This window comes from Rhopalosiphum maidis, chromosome 4, assembly GCF_003676215.2.
Source record: "Rhopalosiphum maidis isolate BTI-1 chromosome 4, ASM367621v3, whole genome shotgun sequence".
Taxonomy (NCBI): domain Eukaryota; kingdom Metazoa; phylum Arthropoda; class Insecta; order Hemiptera; family Aphididae; genus Rhopalosiphum; species Rhopalosiphum maidis.
In genome coordinates, this window is record NC_040880.1 from 38,568,734 (window position 1) to 38,591,633 (window position 22,900).

The 22,900-nt window shown below is 25.2% G+C and overlaps 1 protein-coding gene across 1 annotated transcript in view; it reads left to right on the plus strand.

Moving 5' to 3' along the window:
* Nucleotides 1-22,900, plus strand: part of LOC113560777 (hemicentin-2-like) — a 324,533-nt gene that overhangs the window by 229,719 nt on the left and 71,914 nt on the right. The window contains exon 4 of the mRNA XM_026966838.1: nucleotides 10,465-10,566. Coding sequence (XP_026822639.1) covers nucleotides 10,465-10,566 — 102 coding nt within the window. The remainder of the gene's footprint in view (nucleotides 1-10,464; nucleotides 10,567-22,900) is intronic.

The window sequence follows — 22,900 nt, forward strand, 5'->3', positions numbered from 1 at the left end:
TTCAGTCTTGAAGAGACTTCGCTGGAATATGAAATGATCAAACTCTTTTATTAAAACAAAAAATATAGTTACAATCAGAACATTTAATATTCATATTCAAATAAATAATGCTAAAATTACCAAAAAAATAAGAATATTACTAGTTTTCAATGACATATTTATGCGAACAAAGATTTCACACACTACAAAAACAAATCAACGAATAAAACATAGTTCATGTATTATAATGTATCAGAAAATCAAAGTATGTTTTACAAAAATTCAACCACAAATAAAGGATTTTAATTAAAAAACAGCAATATCGATGTCTTCTGTATCATTGATTAATTTAAGTATTTAGTGATTAGTACCATAATTTACATATTATTTACCTAATTTTTAAAATAACATTATGACATTTCAGATTATTTAATTTTTTTTGTAAAATATAAATATAATAATATGTTTAGTTGTACATATCCATATAAAATCGAAATTATAAAATAAAAGTATAAATTCGCTATATCCTACTATATCTTACTTATCCTAGGATACTATAGCTTATTTTGGGAATTTCTGCAGAAAAATTCTTGAAAAATTCGTACTGCCGCTTCTTAACATATTTCTAATACTATCAACCAATGGTAAACTTACTTTAGTCAATGAATTTTGTTATTATTTAATGAGTACCTTGCAATTATTATTATTGTTACATAAATGTGGGTGCAATTATTTTCAACAAAGTCCAACAATTACCGCTACGTGCATGAGTTAGGACACTGACGTAATATATTATTTTAAAGTAAAAAATTAACAACCTCATGTGTTCAACTCGTACAGTGCAGTGTCGTTGGATATTCATGAGGGTAGATAGTCGACGCTTGTACATAAACAATAATTAATGCAAGGACTGATTTCCACCCGTTTAAAACACAAAACCGTTTTATCAAAGTCTTCCAAAGCCGTTAACCATTATGTTTACCAACGAATGTGTCTTATATGCGTGACTGATGTCCTCACCATATTTCGTTGAATAGTTTACAAGAAGCAAACACATAATATTTTGAATATCGATTGAGTTTAGTGTGTAGGTAATCGTCATTAATAATAATAATGACTGCATGAGAATTTTAACGAAAGCTAAGAAGAAAATACTCATTTTTTAAGTCTACCGTAAATAATAAAAGATTTCATGTAATTCAATCCCTTTAAACAATTTTTATTCTACCTGCAAAATTTTTAAACCTAAATTACAACCACCACATTGTTGCCAAAATGGTAAATAGGTTCACAACGAGGATGCAATTTATTAACACTTTTCAGCTCTAAAACGATGATTGGACGGTGAATGCAATTTAAGAAAACGACGCCTCTTTCTGTGGATTAATTAACATTTCATATAATCACTTTATATTAAGGAATATATATATTTTTTTTTAACTAAATACAAATGGAACTACTCCCTGTATTACAGTGTACAGCTGTATAATATGTTACAAAATAACAATTTATAGCATATTATCATAAATTCACATAATATGCGTATATTATATTATTAATTATTCAGAGATTTCAAAAATGATTGAATTATATTTCTGTAATTTGAATTCAACTGTATAATAAATCTAAACGATAATTGGTGTTAAATTAAGTTACATATTATTTGGTTAAATAGTAACCATAAATGTATAAAGTAAAAAATGCAATATAATTTATAGTTAAACATTGATATTTATACATATTGTTTAAATAAATATATGATTATGATTGATATAGGTATAATTGTATTAAGGAAAACAACTTAATTTTTAAATATGCCATATCTACTTATTGACTTAAATGTATTAAAACTATAAACAATTTATCAATTATACTCATATTATTATTTGTAGCAATAAAGGATAAAAAAATCTGTCAAAATATTAAGTACAATACTGTACAGTAATAAACCTAAAAGCACTTTTTTATACTTGAATGTTAACGTGTGTTTAAACCATAAAAATAATTTTATTCCGCAAGTATATAAACAAATTATACATAGAATATGTATCATACATGAAATATAAATCAAATTGAATCCAAATTATTATGATATCATAACGAAAATGACGTATATAATATTAAATATTTTGTTGTATACAAAAAAATAAAATACTTTAGGGGTATACGATAGCCGGTTCCCGGTAGCGAGATAATTTTCGGCAACAAAGATAAGATAAATATATGGGTCGAACGAAATGGGAATATATAAATGAGGAGACTTGTATACGGACAAGCAAAGGCAAATAACGACCCTTAGAATAATGGTCCAACAATACATGAAGAATGATTTGAAAAACATTACTATAGCAAAAGTCATTGTACTATTAAACGAATAAAATAATCGTTGATCTTGTCTTAAATATGTGCAATAACGACGTTGGAAAATAATTACATTTAACTGTAAGTTATTTTAAATTATAATTATGTTATTGAAACGAATTGCACAAACAGTGTAGATAAAGTTTATTAGGAAATCGTATTAATTAACTTAAACTGTGTACTAATGTGATTTTGATTTATTTCACAATATTTAATCGATTTCAATCTAAATAAAAATATAATTTCAGTTTAAAATAATATTTATAATATCATGTTATTAAAAGAACACATGCATTTAAATAAAAATATTATAATTTAGATTATACTTAAAGACATATTGTAATAAACCAATTAAATATTAATAATAATCTATACACGACAATATAATAACAAATATTACGTTTTGGAAAAATCATTAACTATTTAAAATTGTACATCAATATCCAAATAAAATATCCTCCATAATATTATAAATATACAGAAAAATAAATGTTGATACACAAAGTACATACAAGAGTTTATGGGCCCAGTGGAACAGGTACTTTAAATTTGAAAGCAATAATAAATCATTGAGAGAGAGAAACTATTCGGATTGGAATTCGTTTTCACCAAAACATGATCATGATTTGCTAAGTACGAAAGCTTGATGAACTTTTTTTTTACTACCACTCGTGATTTTCTTGAAAACTACTAGGGAATTAATTGTATAAAATATGTTAATAGTTCAAATGCCTGTTTTAAAAACGATAATACGTTAATTTTGGATATTCCATTTTTTTGTCTCTAATCGAGTTCTGAAATTTTTAAATCGAGTTAGTAGCAAATAAAAATCATATTATTTTATGCAAATTCTACAAGTCAAAATTACCGTACACGAGTATGGCTTTATGGTATTCTATAACAAAAGAACACATTATTTATTTTGCTATTTGAAAATTCACATTTATAAATTAGTAACATACGTATTTTAAAGTAGTTATATAATATTTAAATTTTATCATTTTAATCTGTAGGAACAATTCGCATTCGTTGTTTAGTAAATTTCAACAATTTTTGAATAATTCATATTGTAACTATTAGTACCAATGTGTAATTAAAACTTAAAAAAGAAACAATTAGGTCTCAATGCCGTATGTACAGTTATAAAATATATTTAACTTACTATTACTGATTTAGGCTTATATATTTTTATTGATGTCATACACAAACGTAACTATGTACTATGATTTAATTTAGGAATATACGTAGTCGTAAAATAAAATAAAATTGGAAACCAATGTGATAAAATGTTTCTCAACATGTTGGTAGCATAAGATATTTCTTTACATTAAGTACCCATTTAAATATTATTTTAATTTCCATTATAATAAAATTTTATTTTTACAATTAAACAATATATTATACAGGCAATAAAGATGATACATGTTTGAAAGAATAATAGGAAATAAATAACGTAACATTTCGCTGGTAAACAAAAGTTGTCATAATAGTACATAAGCCATTATATATATATATATATATATATATCTCGAGAGGGTTCGTATATACTAATGGATACAATATTATATAGTAAACCATGCAAACATTGAATAACTCTTTAAGTTTCCTATTTGAAAGATGATAAAATATACTATGTACGATAGATTGTGCAGATGACGTGTGTTTAAAGAGGCTTGGCGCCACCGGAGAAATGCTATTAAATAATGTTCTTAAGATGAAACGGGCAAGTAACGAATGAACACGTTTTATACTATACAATATGCACATTGCACGTAGTGTATATACTGTATATTATGGTCTGTATGTTACTGAGTTTTGCAAAAGAATCACGTCGTACGGGGTTAAACAAATATCGATTTCAACGGGAAATACGAAAATCCTTAGAGTAATCGACGGCGCTAAAACATTGTTCGTAATACGCGATCAACTAAAAGTGAGAAATGGTATTTTGGTTTGGTATTTACCAAAAAAATATTTCACATGATGCGTTTAAAAATTGTTTTTCTTCGAGCCGATCTGTTATTCTGTTAAGAGGATTTACGTTTTGCCGTAGTTTTTTACGTTAATATTTTAGAGAAAAATATAAATTAATATATTAAGATAAGTATAATAGAGACACCTATTTAATTAATAACTTGAAAATATTATTATTTTACTTTTTTTAACAGCTGTTATTTGTTTGATACTTATTCACTATTTGAATAAACGAATCTTTCTTATACTCTATAATATCATTATTTTCTTTAAATATAGCAACAACGCAACATATTGTGTATTTCGTATAAAAACACTACACATTATAAAATATTTTAACAATAAATGACTCTTATCCATAACCGTGTGTAAATACAAAATATTGGTTAATATAAACTTAGTAACATTTAGTGTCCTTAATAAGTACAAACATATAATTTAATTAAAAACAAGCATAGTTACTACATCTGTAAAATTAAATTTTTATAATTCTGTGCAATTTATATGTGCGTACCTATGTAATTTTATTAATTAACCACAACGTTTCTATAGTCCATACTAAATGTGTGTACGACTAGATATGTACTTTCTTAAAGATTTGATATACTTACTTGTAAATGCTTAAAGTTAAAACTCCAACTAAAAAATATGATTATACATACTGACATAATGAAAATTAGATAATTAACGTGAACAACTTATATTAAAAAGTATTTTCTATATTATATTAGATTATTATTATAATATTATTGTGTATTTAAATTATATGATGCATCAATGCTAACAAATCTTTAATATATATTTTTTTTTATTAAAAAATTTGGGCAAGTAATGATAAAAGTGATATTTTAAATGGATAATTAAAATGTTGAGTACTTACTACCCTTTTTAAAGGAGAATCTGCACTTTAAAGACTTGTTAGGTGTGATAATGCCTCACGAACCCATGCAATTTGATATCTGAAAAAACATAAAAATACAGTTTTATAATATGAATATACAAAGTTCAACTAAACTACTTAACTATTTGTTTTAAATATCTATTAATTTAACAATTTTTTTAGCGTCATATCAAAAATAAAAAATTAACATTAAGCTTAACTATTTAGCAGATATTAAATAATATATTAAGTTATTAGTAAAAAAAAAAAACTAAAAAATAATATTATCGTACAAAACTGAAGAACCGAGTTTTTAATGTAATTATAACATTTAAACGTCATAACCATAATTAACTAATTATTTAATTAATTATAATGAACTTTATTATTGTACTAGGATGTATGGGTTTTATATAATCAATATAAACATATCCATCTCTGTTTCAAAAAATGGAAATGTGCGCGTTTCTTATACGCGTTAGTCCATTGTAAATTATTATTTGGTTGTTGCGCTTTAATTAACGGTTTAATAACCTAACCAAGCAGAAATATTGTTGTAACGAGGTTAACGAATGTTGTACAAACACAAAACGGAACTACTAAACGTTATGATAGTCGTTATTTCAATTTATTACGTGGTTACAAATTCAAGATATCTTTTTTAATTATAATATGTATTCTGTACTTTTTTGCCTGAAACGTTTCAACACAAATAACCCTTTCGGATTCGTAGAATTGCTTCTTTAGTGTAGATTTAATTATTATAATATTTAGTATGCTACACTATTATTCTGGGAAATTCTAACATTTTTAAAATATTTGTTTTACACAATTTAATGTCATTTCAAAATAAAACTTTTTAAAAAGAACTATATTTATTCATTATCATGTTTTTAAGCCTTTTACTTTTTTGAATAAAAACATTCATTTTTAATTTCATATTCTAAATCAAAATATTTTTCGGAGTATTTCTATACATAAAAATTGAGTTTAAAACAAGTTGTTAAATACTTATAATTAGTTATACCCAATAAGTTACTTCTTCGAATAATGTTCTGTTTTAGAATACTATGAAATTAAATTTATATGGTCGCATTCAGAAAAAACTTAAAAAAAATAAATTTTTTCAGAAATTTTGTTTTGAAATGACATCAAATTATGAATACAAATATTTTCAAACAAATCAAAACTTTCCGAGATTATGATTGTAGACGCTTAATTAATGAATCACCTGATATGTACCTACTTAATGTTAAACATTAGTTATATTGAGAAATTATAAAATTTAAAACAACCATTCGTGCCATGATTCACAATATTATTCATATTTCATACTTTCATACACATTACAAAAATTCCGTTTTATATAATATAGCAAGTTCAAAAATAAATTCATCTTTTATTTATATGAAATATCGAACTATGAATTATTACTAACTTCTACAACAATTTTAGAAAGCCAAAATATTTTACAAGTAGATTGTATTCAAATAATTAAAGTATTAACGAAGTAAAATATACATTAAATTAGTGTTAAATCAGTGATATTCATAGATTTTACTGTTTTTATATGAACTAAAAATGAACAGATTAATGTACAAAAATTTAAAAAAATATTACTATTTAGTATTTTGTTAATTTTAGGGTATAATTGCGTGTGCCATCTCTAGCACAGTGCGAGTGGGGTTATGGTTCGATGTCTTGATTTTTGTTAATGTGCCGTACCCGTGTACTAATAATTTTATAAGCCAAGTAAATTATAGTGACGACCCTACACAGAGTATGCAATACCTTAGTCTGGGATGCAATCAAGATGCAATCAAAATAGGTACCTAACGTAGTCTAACGTACGACATAATTTATGGCCAACTAACATGCAATATTTGAACATTGTAATGTATAACGCTCTGTAATAAATACAATAAAACATGTTTAAATTATAAACCTTACCTATTTATTGTTATTACACTGCAATTGAAACAACTATAATTAATATATAAACATTTTTAATTCTCAAAATAATTTATAATAGTTCGTATTATTATAATTATTATTATAACAAGACAAAATGTAGGTTGGTACTATTTTTTTAATAATAATAATATTTATTGCATTGAAAAAACCATATAAAAATAAAATATTCATTATTATCTCCAAAAACCTAAACTTGCAGAGGAAACAACAGTTCTTATTTATCAGGAAAGATTATACAAATTTAAAATGATTAACTTAATATATCCTTATTAATCAAATAACTAAATAATAATAATATATTATTAGTACTTATTACTTATAAGTAAAAAAAAAACAACATTAGAATACAGTACAATATATATCTATAGGTTTTTTACAAACAAATTTTTATATTGTACTTTATATATTTTTTGTTATGACTATAATTATAAAAATGCTTTATAGGAATGTTGTATTGCATACATAAATATATACTTATATTAAAAGGATTTTTCTTACTAAAATCCGGATTATATTTATTTATTTTAAATACATTGTTTATTTTTTGTCGAGTAGAATAATTGTGGTTATAACAAATGCTTTTGAGTTTATAAAAATATAAATTTGTTGGTACTTCTTTTGCATGAGATTTTTCAAAAATTAATATGCAAGTACTATAATATGCATTATATAGTACATTAGAAATATTATTTGAATAAAAAGGTTTCTTAAAAGCTATCCTTAGTAAAGGATTAACAGTAGTTCTTTGCAAACTTAATTTTTTCTAAAAGCTGCCACCCGATACACTTATTCAGTATATATACTAATTGTACAACTTCATAGAAAAACATATACATTAATATTCAAACTTGACGAAAATACTCTTTAATTTCTTAATGATTAAATCAATATGAAGATTCCATTTTAAACATTTATCAATCATGACACCAATATTATATTTCACTAATACTTATATACTTATGAAGTTACAATTATAAGTACCTATAAAATGTATTTTAATAAGTTAACAAATATCAATAAATATAATTTTTTTACGAAAAACAGAATATAACAAGTTTTAATTATACATTTCCGGGAAGTTTACATTAAACCATTTTTTTATGGAAGACATAATTTCTGTTTCTTTATTAACTAAATTAAATTAATTTGAATCATGAATTAGAGAATCATAGTACCATCGGAAAAAAATAGAGTATTCAAAATCAAATTAAATATAAGTTATTTATAAATATAATAAACATTAATGATGCTTTAACAGTACTTTGTGAGACACCATAATATTATGAGTATTTAAATTACTTAGAACATAATTAATAAAAACCTGCAAACTACAATTTTCTAAAAAACTATTAATTAAATTGTTTGGAATCACTCAAATATCATATTTATCCATTTTATTCAACAATATTTTATGATCAATTGAATTAAATGCATTATTGAAGTCAAGGAAGATTCTAAAAACCTAGTTACTCACATGTATACAACTGACAAGAGTTTTTAAAGCTATCAATGTACCTGAATAATGTCAAAACCAAATTGGTTTTCAGAAAAAACATGAAATTTTTGAAGATAATTATATAAACGTCTTTTTAAATATTTCTCCAGAATTTTTGATAACGTATATGTTAAGAAAATTGGACAGTAATATTGGAACAATGTTTTTTACTATGTTTAAAAATGGGTACAATTAAAGTATGATTAAATAAATTTTGGAAAATTTCTGATGTAAAAGATAAAGTAAAAATATGTACTAATGAAACTAATTATAGTCGATAATCAGTTTTAGTTTAAGGCTTGATAATTCACAAGTATAAAAATAAGTATTATACTTCCTTTGCAGCTAAAAATATATATTTTAATCTCTTTCTTAGCTACATAATTAAGGAAAATCGAATTTGAATTAACTCAAATACTGAATTTATACTTATTAACAAGGTTATAAATTTTAATTTTTCAGAAAATGTTCACCAACTGCAGCAAAAAATGTATAAAATTCATTAGAAATTCAGCACTACCCATTACTAGTTTATTTTCATAATTAAAATTCGAAGAAAATTCATATTTTTATTATTATTTACCTTATTATACATGGCTTCATTTATTATATTCCGAACCTTTTTAAGATCTCTTTTTGCCATATTTATATTTTTAGGGAAGTGCAAATCTCTAGTACATTCAATACATTTTGTTAATAAGTTCCTAGGTATATTGTGTATTATATATAATTTTAAGATAATTATAATTGAAAGGTTGTTCTTTTAATTTTTTTAAATAGTTTAACTCTACATCTCATTAAGATTACTAAGTCGGATGTAATCCATTTATTATACTACTTTAATTAGTGCTTTATTAGTGTTATTTCAAATATTTAAGCTGTGTAAAATAAAGAGTAATGATTATATCACGATAAACAATCGACATGAATTAAATTTTATAAAAATTTATTTCAACCACTATAATATATGTATTAACAGTATAAGTACTTAATTGTTTCACAAATTAAATTTAAATGTTATTAACCTAATTTAGTAATTTACAACCGAATAAATCTCATAATTTATGTCTTAACAAATTACAATTTAAAAGTTAACTTACAGATTCTGTTACTAATTTATAGACTTTAAAATTTTATAAATTAAGCATTGTGTTAGCCTGTTAGCATATATCTAACACAGAATAACCTACCTACTTCAAAGATCATATATAGGCGTGTAGATGTACGTGGGATGCAGAATATGCGCTAGTATATCCTGCGGGCTGACAGCAGACAATATTGTTATACAAAGGATGTATGAATAAAGTAGCAAAATAATTATTTTTAGAAAAAACAACAAAATATTAAAATCGAATTTTACGGCTTAATTATATAAAAAAAATTATCAAATTTTATCATTTTCAATAAATACATCTTTGTATTTTTCAATATAAAAAATACCTCTATAATTTTATTCTATAATCTTTTAATAAAAAGCAATAGCAATAATAATGATGATAATATATATTTTAAGGTAATTTTATGACCGCTTATTTGGAGTATATTGAGGGCCATATATTTTAATATCAGCCACAAAGGCTACTGAAATTACAGTTTTCACACACTGTACTAATTCAGTAATTCATAATAATGAATATGATTGTAAGATTATTATTTATTATAATTTATAGTTATATTTACTAGGTAGTCATAGTCTACTTTGGGCTTCTAAAAACTCATGATTTAATATAAATTTAAAACCATGTCACATTATTTTTTTAAATTTAAGACATTAATCATGGTCATACAAATTACATTACAGGTTTCCTGGATTCGTAGACGAGACTACCGACTACTCACCGTCGGCCTATCTACATACACGGAAGATTTGCGGTTTCAATCTCTGCATCACGTTCAGACTGGGGTAAGTGCATACTCAGCATAACTATAGAAATTGTTTTTACATTTATATTATTCGTCCGAAACGTATATTAATTATTAATTGTATAACTAATAAAATAATTTATGGTTGTGATGACTGTCGAGCATATTCATTACAAAAAGGATATAACATTGTTTTATATTTTTACGATAATAATATTTCAAGTATAAAATGTTAATATTTCATATTGCTCTGGCAGAATTCTGCGGGAGAAATAATTCGGGAAATGGCCTACTTTATACGTACCTACACGATTTTCTGAGTAAACGGGTAAATATCATTATTCACCGCAATGGAATTCATACTTTATAGACTTATAGTTTATACGATTAATTTTAATTTCATGTATATTTTAAAAAATACTGTGGAAATCAATCTGCTGTATAGTAAGCGTCGAGTGTACCTCGCCATTGAGTAGGGTATATAATAGATGTGTTAAATTTGAATTCAACGGTAAATTATTGTATATGTAATATACTATTTAAGTAGTTCCAGATTTAAATAATTATTGTGAATATTAAGTTGTATATTAATCTATTGCCTATAATCATATGTATATATAATTCACTAAATAATTATTACAATAAAATAAATATAAAATGAGCTCATAGCATATCATCGAAACTCAAGTGATTATACTATTATTAGTACTATTTTATTCAATACATAATATAACTTATCATTTATTGATTTGGAATTTTAGCATTTCTTTTGAGCATATAATATTCCTAGTGAAGTTCAACAGTAAATTTATGAGAAACATCCAACATCTGTCGGAGTTAGAGTTAGTTCGTTAACTCGTAAAATGTATCGTACAATTGGTTTTGAGGAAAAAGCAACCAATTTTTTTTCTTTTTCATTTTTCTGCAAGTGCAATGTATAATATTCTCAAGCAAACTCGTTTACCCGTCATAGAGTCATGGTATATATGATATATATGTACTGTATAGTGTGTAGAATACAGGTATACACGATGGTAATGTAAAAAGTGTAGACTCAAATCCCGAACATTTGAATTCGCGATCGAACAAAACATATTTCTATAAGAGTGAGATGCACAACTGTTTATCAAAAATCACATATATATAGTACCTATTCTCCTATATCATAGAGCAGCATATAGGCAATATGTTCAACATTATTCAATTGATAGCACTTATATTATCATAGTAATTTATAAATATATAATAAGTAGTGGTTTTGACAAAATTTCAAGAGGAAAGGCAGTCGAATTCAGGAGGTATAAAAAATTGTTATCATTATCTTTCCGAAGATTGTCCAAGCTTACATACCTATTATTCTTGTTAAACAATTATTTTAAAACTTTTATAATATCTACTTTTAACAAAATATAACAATCGCCATAAATTATTGTTTTTTAATATTTATTATTTACATTATTAAAAAGAATTAACCAAGGACCAGGTGTGAATGAGGTAACAAAACCACACTTGGATACAATAATTAATATAATTATTTAACTATGTATACGTGCATTCCCGGTGCCCGGTGTATTAAACAGATTAATGTTTCATAAATAATACGTTTTATAACCAAGTAAAATACTAGTATAATCATAACCTACAGCTATGTATGAAAAATCATTTTTTTTAGTATTATTTTTTATTATTTAATTAAATTATCATACAACTATAATATTCAAACAACAAATACAATTTTATGATTATCAATTTTTTTTTAAATTTAACTTGTGTTAGACATTGAGAGTATAAAATATCAATAACTAAATCCAAATTCCAAAGCATTTTAAAATTTAAAAATAATACATAAAAGAAGAAGAAAAAAGTAACAAGTTATTGTTTCTAAGTTTTACATATTATTAAACACATAATATATACATGAAAAAATTAAAAAAGAAAATAATTCTAAGAATATCCATTTATAATTTGTATACAGTACCTATTAATTAGTTATTTATTAGTTTTTTAACAGTATACATTATATTTATATATCAGCATTTTAACTATAATATTATATTATATCAACAGATTACTAAAAAAAAATAATTTAATTGTAGTCGACCAATATGTGATAAGCAATATGAAAACCTTTAATTTATATTACCTATTGATAAAATACTGCTCTATAAAAAATAACGGTTTTATAAATTTAAATCAAAAAAAGGTAAACCTACAATATTATTGTTGTATAAACAAAATCAAAAAACAATTCCTGACAAGTGACAACACAATATTGTTAAACAAACATTCACAAATAGGCCTCTTATTAAAACTGTAACATTAACATATTTCCATAATACATATTATATTATGTATATTTCATATTACTTAATAGAATTCAAATATAATTATGTAAATAAAATAATAATGTTGTTTTGAACTAACAAAAGATAATATAATAGTTCTAAAAAGTGTTTCTTTGAATAAAAAGTGACTTAATGGCAATTGACAATGCTTTTGAGTTTTGACCACCACACCAGCCCTGAGAATTAACTTCCTTCCGGTTTATTTTATAGTTTTAACATAAACAGAAGTTCAAAAGAGCACTTTTAACTTGTTTAAAACATTTTGTATTCAGTTATATAATATTATAATGGTTAATCATAATAATATAATCCTTTAGTTATTTTTATGTTATTTTATCATACAAATTATTATTATTGTTAGGTAGGTAAGTACTAGATATTTATGAATTATTAAAACAAATTACACATATTATACCATTTCCTAGAAAATTAAACAAAAATTAAATTTCATTAAATATTTCAACTTACCTTTTACTATAGTTAAGTATAATATTTAACTTTATCGGGTATCTATAACTATATTAACAACAGAATGTTTATAATTTTTGTATTTTTATGCACAAATCAATAATTATAGTGCGGGTTTTTGTAATTAACAGTGGGGTAGACATTCCACCATGTTATTCAATAAAATTGAAAATAAATATGATTTTTTTTTAGTTCAGACTTGACTCACCCACATGTAAACCAGTCTGCAATTATAAAAGGAAAAGTTCTAAGGTTTACAACTGTAGATATAATTACTTAAAAATATTTAGAAAATAACTTTATAGAATAGAATAATTTACAATCAATATTTTAATAAAACTACACTAAAATATCATTGTTTTTTAGAGAATGATTATTATATTGAAAATGTATTTACTTAAGTTCTATTAACTAATATAAAACCTATATAAGACTAAAATTAATTTAATAATGTCGTGGTTAAAACTAAATTCAAAGAGTGGTTGTAAATTATTGATTTTAAACATGACTAAAGATTGAGCTAAAACGAAATTCACATGTCAGCCACTTTATAGCAACCTAAATGGGTTGAAAAACAAAGCTATAAATCCTCAAATTGGGTTTCGAGAAATATATTTTATACAACTTTTATTGAAAACAGTTCAGTAGTTTTTGAGTCCAAAAGAGGACAAGTAAAGAAAGATAGACGTAAAAACATTAATTTGTATATAATATATATATATAGACGGAACATAAGATTTTCTTGATAATTATTTATCATATTTATTATTATTATTATTTAGGAGCTTTTTAGAATAGAAAATAAATTATAAGTATAAATAATACTTTCTATAAGAACTTTTTAAACAAATTATAATTTTAGACTACGAAATGGTACGATTTCTATTTTCTATAATGAAATACACTCAGTTGAAAAGTTGCGACTTTAGTAAACTTACCCGATAAATTTGACGGGTGTACGTAAATAAATTTACATAAATTTCATCTATGTTTATTTTACCGTTGTTAATCGAGTGACCCTTATCCATGGTTCTATATTAGCGCAATTAGTGATGTGTCTACCCGTGTTTAGCACCGGTAAACTATAAATCAGCATCGGTAAAATTTACTGCTAATAATATGTATAAAAATAAATTGAGTTGATAATTTTTTTCATATTTTATCTTTTGCATCAATTACCTATGCGAAAATAGAACGTTGAAAAAATAATACAATTGCTGAGTTATAACAAATTTGTTTAAAATAAATTTATAATTATTCAATTCATCCAAATGATTTTATTTTATTGAGTATCATTTTTACGGAGTAAAAATATATTGTTCGGTGTCTCACTTTGACGTTTATCGTATTATACATTCAAAAATAAGTTTTGTCTAGTGCTTACTATATAATATATAATAGTACATAATACAAATAGCGACAGCTTCATAATATAATAGTTTTGATATATCTACTATTACAGCGTATTACTTTAGTACTGACTAATGAGTGTCGGGGGGATATCACTATCCGCTGTGATCCGACGACTCCAGATGTAAAATGAATTTAAAAGAAAAAAATGTAAAGTCAGTAATTGTGGTTTACTGAAAGTTTATCTAGCCTATGATTTAATACATTTGTGTTACTTATTTAATTACTCGATAATCATATATTGTTAGTTGTACTATGAACACTAACCTTACATTATTACATAGTTTATATGGATTAATTAGTATAATTTGTGTTTTTGTGCATTTTAATCATTGAACTGTACTTAATGTTAATTGTAATCTAAACAATTTAGATATGGTGAATCGCGGTGAATCACTAGGGTATTGACATTTTCGAATTATATATATATATAATCATTATTTCTATTATATATTTATATTAAAATACATCATTTACATTCTGTTTAAATTAAAGACGGGCTCGGGAGTATACTTAATACGTAGATAATAGAGTAAAAAATCCTACAAATCTAATACCTTTAATATTAATTTATGCGTTCGGAACAGGTCACCAAGGCACTATTTAAATAACATGCCAAAATACTGCGAATTTCATGATGGCTGAAAAGCGTGTCAATGTTTGTACGTTATATACACTTGTACCTATTTATTGTAATGTGATAACTGGTAATGTATAATATTATGTTATATCATTGATTATAAATAGTTCATAATCAATATATAATTATATGTATTGTGTAATATAACTAATATATAGTTTGTTGGACATAGGACATAGCCACATAGGTTTATTTGTGTACCTACCTACTCTTCTCTAAATAATATATTAGAAATAGGGGACAATGGTATTTTGAATATTGCACTACTGCAGTATAATATAGTAATATAGAAGGGTAATGAATATTTCACAAATAAATATCTATAAAAATGAGGTTCTTAATAAAACCCTTCTAACCCTTCAGGTATTACAACATATACTATAAATAATAATTATTATTATATAGAAAATCGATAAGGTACTTATAAATGGAATTATCACATAGTATTCTGGCTAGAAGCTAGGTAAAAACTTTGTTGTTTAAAATCTTAATAATTATTCCTAAAAATAAAATATAGGCCCTAGAGGCTCTACAGTCATATAGGTATTGAGACTCAACAGTATATAATGTATGCAATGTACCTACTAAATAAAATATATAAAATCAGTAACTTAGTTACACATTTACTCACAGAGTCGCCTTGCAGATTTTGTTGTCAGAAAAATATGAATAAATCATAAAAAAAAAAATTATAAATTGTGTACAACTTGTGAATACGAATATAATAATAAATAATTTGACTATACGAAGTCTTATTACCGAAGGACTGTTTATTGATTCAACGATTACTAGTGACCATATTTTGATATCTATGTATACAAATGTGGAAAAATACATAGATATCCGCTGTATGCGCACCATGTCTTTAAGTAGGTCACTGAATGTATGATTTATTTAATTTATATTTAATGATAAATCATTAAATATGTTCAAAAAACGATTCTGAGCGAAGATTTGTCTGTCAGCCTATATTACTTAGTAATAAGTACGTTAAGTAAGTATATTTCATGATAACTGTACGAACGTAATTTATTTTACTATTAATATTACGGAGGGTTGAATTATTGATTAAATTATGTTTCCCGAAAATATCACATTTATTTTAGGTATTATTATACTTACATAATCACATAGAGTAAAACGATGTAAGTAAATAGTAAAAAGGTATACATAATATAACATACTTAAAAAAAAAAGGTAAGGTGATGTTAATTTTTACATATTCTAAGTTAACATAACATAATTAATAATATTAAACGGTTGATATTTTAATTATTAGAACGGCATTATTATACAATATGCCTTTTAATTTTCTAACAATTAAAATATGCTCTTCATAAAGATATAATGTTCTAATACACCATCATAAGTTTTATCGCGATGACATTAAAATCAAAGATACATTATATTTATATATTTAAGTTTAATGTCAATTGCGTGGAATACCAATAAATTATCAATTTTATTAACATAATCTCTAATCAATTATTTTATATTATACTGCTTAATTTGCTGCAATTATTAAAAAAGGATTAATTTTCTCAACATATTATAATCTAGCAATTCACAACAATTTATAATACTTATAAATAAAAATTTAAAACTAAAATACACAAAATTATTTAAGTAAACTATAGAAATGTTATTTTCATAACATAATGAATAGTAAGTACATTAACATCATATTATGTTGGTACTGCATTATAATAAATAATTGTAAAACATATTTGAATATTTCTATCGTACTGAAAAATAATTTAATCAGCTGCGAATGCAGCGATATTTTTGATTAGATGAGATATAAACATAATATATTTTTTTTCTATTCATATTACATTAAATTAAATTATCGCATCTTTGTATATTGTGTTTAGTGAATACAACATTGCGCTTTTTCAACAAAAATAAGCATAAATTAACGATAAAAACATCGAATTTGGATTATAATATGTTCACGGCAGGGGCGGTTCAGACCAAGATAACAGGAGGGGGAGCGTTTTTTAAAAGGCACACATTAATTTTGATAAAGTATTTATTTAGGTACATACATATGTTACTTTCCACAGCCTCGTATAGAACAAAAAAAATATTTTTTATAGTAGATAATAGTAATAAAATAATATATCACTATAATTTTGTTACCCCTGAAGTATAATTACGTCAAAAACTAAAATCAGGGACTTAAACTATTTTTTAGAGAGAACGGAGGGGGGGGGCGATTGCCCCAATCGCCCCCTCTGGATCCGCCACTGGTTCACGATTTACTTTAGAAACGTAATTTAATAAAATATAGATTATTAATAATTTATTATTATACATATCGGAATTTAATGTAAATTTCTATTTTCGTCTTAGTAATGTTGTATTAGTTTCAGGATGACGCAATATCGAAAATATATGGCATTAAAACATGCTTTCATAATATTCATATTCGTAATTGTATTTTTATCTTTTGTATATTAAATTTCGAGAAAAAATCATTCATCACAATAATAATCATTGTTATTATAAAGAATAATATTATTTATCGTTTGATACATTGATTTGTTAAGTAATATGATATTGCCTCAAAACAATTGTTATATTATCCATTTAAATTTATAATTTTTTTTTTTAATTCGAATATAAAATACAAAAAAGTTTTAAAATCATTCAAAAAACTATTTTTTAAGTATAATAATAATACATATATTGTTTATGGATCTAATAAGAGAAAAAAACAATAGTGCTATCATCTATCTGTTCCCTCGCCTTATGGTTTTTTACCAAATATCTAAAGCATACCTACTACCTAGGTATACCTATATATAACCATCAGCCATATTTAGGTATAAATCCAAACATAATTTGTACAAATATAACTAGTAGATTGAATACCAAATAATCAAAATGATTTTAAGTTGTCATTGAAAAATTTAAGTCAACGTCCAGTTAGTATCCATACATAAAAAAGTATAAAAATGCATACTATATAAACACTAAATAACCTAACCATAAAAGGAATAAAATAATAAAATCTAAAATGTTTGTAAATAAAATATCAGCTTTAGTCTGAAGTCTACTTGCATTGTTGAGTAATTGAAATATAAATACTTATTTTAAAATTTTAAAATTATAAATCATCATGTATATAATAATATGGTACTATATTGTACCTACATAATTTTAATATTTAGCCTGTATAGCAATTACCGGTTATAACAACTCCGTTTTTCGTGTATCGTAAATTCGTATAGGCATATATTTACGTACCTATTTACCACTCTTCTGCAATTCAGTTTCAATAAGTCGGGATTATCAAAAACACGTATTAGACAATAGAAATCGATATTTCCATTATATTAAAAAAAAAACTTAGCGGTCCTATATTTTAACCAAAATATTTACGGGTTGCCGTGACTGGCTCTTAACTAGTCAAACAGTGCAACCACCGTAATCACTATTCCCTGTAATATTATAAATCAAAATATATTATTTTATTTTGTCTACCTACTAGGTAGCACCACTAGCACCTAAAGTACCATTTATCAATGCCAGTACCTAATACCTGCGTATAAATTGTTATAACATCTATATATCACTTTTAGTCTTTTCTATTTTTCGTGTATTTTATATTTTCTCTTATTTTGTACAACATATTTGCTTTTGACCCATCTACTACAACCAATAATTCAGTAGCCGATTACGCTAATGACAAAATGATAATATACACTGATCCACTCATCGCGTCAACCAATCTGCAAACTTACCTTAAAGCAATGAAAAGTTGGTTTACCTAATGATTGTTTAAAATTAATAATCAAAATAAATCCATTCACACTCAGACATATTATGCTCTGCCCTAATGTTTCTATACAATAATCCAATTCTTTACTCTACAAAAATTAAATATCTCGATCTTATTCTGGATCAAAGACTAACGTAGGCGGCTCACCACATCAGAACTAAAAGATTAGCATTAACTTTTCGTCTTCTCATACTCAAACCCCTAATATGCTGTAATAAAATATTAAATACACCTCCGTGGGAGCTAAACTGCTTATGTACAAGACACTATTGAAACCAATTTAGACTTACGGACTACAACTTTGGGGTAAAAAAAAAAATATTAAAAAGAATCAAACATTTCAAAGCTTGGGTCTTGGAAAGCTGATAAATGCTCCAAATACTCTTCCGTACGTGTTAAATTATACACTACATACCGTCATACCGACTTAAAACTTAAATCAATAAATTATAAAGCAAAAAAATTGTATAAAAGATTTCACAACCATTTAAATAACCATTCAAATCAGCTAATTAAAAATTTGGACACTCCTACATACCTGGCAATCCTCCAAGACGCCCGAAAAGTGGCGGTTTTGGGGGTGAAGCAAGTGAGGTGGCACCTCACCTAAAATTTTGAGGTAAATAATACACAAAATGTGAACTTTTTGGTTCACTAATAGCAAATATTTCGCTAATAATTTTTAACGTATTTATGACTTTATTTGAGAAAAAATGCTTCTTCGTTTCACTTTAATTTGAATTATAATTTATTATTTTATTGTACCTATGATTCCGTGTATATTATCAAAAATATCGATAAACCGATAAGAAATGCACGAAATAATTATAAAAATAGTACGTAAACATCGTAAACGAACGTCGGTATTTCAGCGTATTTCCAATGACGTCAGAGAGGCACCGTTTTACGTCGCCACTGATTTTGTACTTGCTACACAAATTACACACACATGCGTATGTACGCGAATGCACGCGACTGGTTAATTAAGTAGAATTACACATATGCAATAATCATAATAAGGCACGTTTTGTCATCGCCTCTACGTACTGAAAATAAATTTACTATTATAGTCATCCCGCAGCAGTGGCGTAAACTGGGGGTCGCACGGGGTCGCACTTGCAACCCCTGAAAATATCAAAGGGTCGCAAGTGTATCTTTTTGCGACTCCAAAAAATCACGATTTCAGTTTTCAAAAAATTGAAATATCAATATAATAATAAATTAACTAATTTATATTTTGAGAACCAATGTTTAACTTTGTTTTGAAGCACTGGAATTATTATTATATTTATATCCTTTCCACAATTATTTATAGTTTTGTTATTAATCATTTTTTATTATTATACCAATATGTATATTTATTGTGATCGGCCGACTCGAGTCTCAATGGTAGCTGATAATAATTACAGAGGCCGCCGATTACTACTGCAGTAAATGATATTATTCCTTCAGTAAAAAACCAAGGCTCGGCAAGTTAATGATTTTTTTTAACTCAGTTAAGTTGATATGCGTCAATAAGAAAAAGTAAAAGTTAAAAGTTTAATACAATTTTTGTTTAACTCAGTTAAATATTTTTTTTTATTCGTTACCGTACTTTATTTCTTATCAACACACAACTAAATTATAGACTATAATGTTTATATTTCAAACAACATACAGTATTTCTATATAGTATGTGTTTTAATTAATAGTGTTTAATTGTGTTTTATCTAACAATAGTCATCTAAATAATAGTTAAGGTGCCTAAAAGCTGAAAATAATTAATTTACATTATTAAATAAAGTCTTTCATACAGATATTATTTGTGTGTTTGTAATAGAGTATTAGTGTATTTTTTAATAAAGAACCACAAAATATTTTATTAAATTGATAACAAGGTATTTAATATACATATTAAAAACAGTTCAGTTGTTTATATCATTATATAAATTCACAATGAAAATATTTTTTGACAAAAAAACGACTAAAATAGTGAATGTAAAAAAAAATAAATTAACTTATTTCTTAAAATGAAAGATAAATTCGTTAACTAAAAAATAAATTTAGTAAGTTAATAGTTAAGTAGTTTAATATTTTAAATCTATACTTATAATATATATATATATATTATATTGTATTAGGTATTGTGTTATACAAAAAATATAAATGGCAGCTGATTTGAAGCCTGCCCAACCTAAAAACTGATTGCAACCCTAACAATTTAGCCCAATTTACGCCACTGTCCCGCAGCCACAGCTAAAGGCACTGCGGCAGTGCGGCACGTTCAACAAGAAAATAAACATCCAATTGTTATTGTTGTAATACATATGTATATGTCACTACATATATATAATAAAAATTATATTATATTATAACTATTTTTATATTTTTAAATTCCATTTGTACTATTTAATTTTTGTTTTGATGGGGGGAGGGGGTATACATAATTCGACTCACTAAAAAAATACAACCAAAACCGCCACTGCGCCCGAAGCTAGGTGGTGTCGTGATTTACTAAATTAATATTAAATAATATGGGAAATAATATTAACAATAGAAAGAGAGAGTTATCAATGGGTGGCGTATTTCATCAAAATTCAAAGTCGTCATGTCTTAGTAATTGTAACTCTTATCGTATATTCTTGTTGTGTCTATTATATATTTATATAATATTGATTCGTTTTGTTAGAAGTTGTTCCATTGTAAAGAACGTGTATAGCTTCGGCATATATTAATTGGGATCAGATATTCAAATTCAGATGTTATATTAATTATTGGAACCGGAGCCCGTGTTAAAAACCAAAATCTGTAATAAAACTAATTAAGTGAAACATTTTTCTTCTCATTTAAATATTTAAAATCCTTCTCGGAACCAAACCGCACACAATTGACAATATTTAAAATTGTAATTATTCACGGATTTGACTCGGACGTGGTAGCCTTCTATTCCAGTGGCGTACGCAGAGGGGGGATGTCAGGGAGATATGACACTTCCCTTAAAAATAAGTATCTAATAAAATTATGAAACAAGGACTAAAAAAAAAAAAAATACGTAATTTAATTTAGATGGGAAAGCAAATCATTCATAATATCTTATCGAATACACAAGTGATTTAACTCGATATCGACTACGATATGACATAGCAATATTTTAACTAGAAATAAATTAATAATATAATATAGGTATATTCTATATAGATTGAAGATGGCGATATTAATACCTATTACTACTAAAAATGGTCTTATTATAATGAAAATAGTGATATTAATAATGTACTGAGTTATAACAATAATAGTAATATAATGTCACCAAATCTATTCTACAACGTGGTTTACCAGTTATTTTTAACGCTTTATTTTACGTATTATAATGATGTCCGAAGTCATGAATGGAACACGGATACACGGCCGTCCATTTGTCAAGAAATTATTATTATTGTTGTTTATTCACTGAAGTCCAAACAATATCGCGCGGAAAATGGATAAAAACCATAATAATATGTTATTTTTATATCGACAAAATATAATATTAAAAGAATAGAGCGGCGCGCAGTGTTATTAATATCAAACATGTTATTGTTATCATCAGCATTTTACGACGACAACGACGAACGAGTTCAATAATATAAATAATATTATAATAATATCGTGGTGCGGACGGGCCCGCGATATTATTTTATCTCTCCTCTCTCCCTAAGAACCGGTGGCGTAGATTAAAATGGGACAGTAAACGTCGTTCACGAAA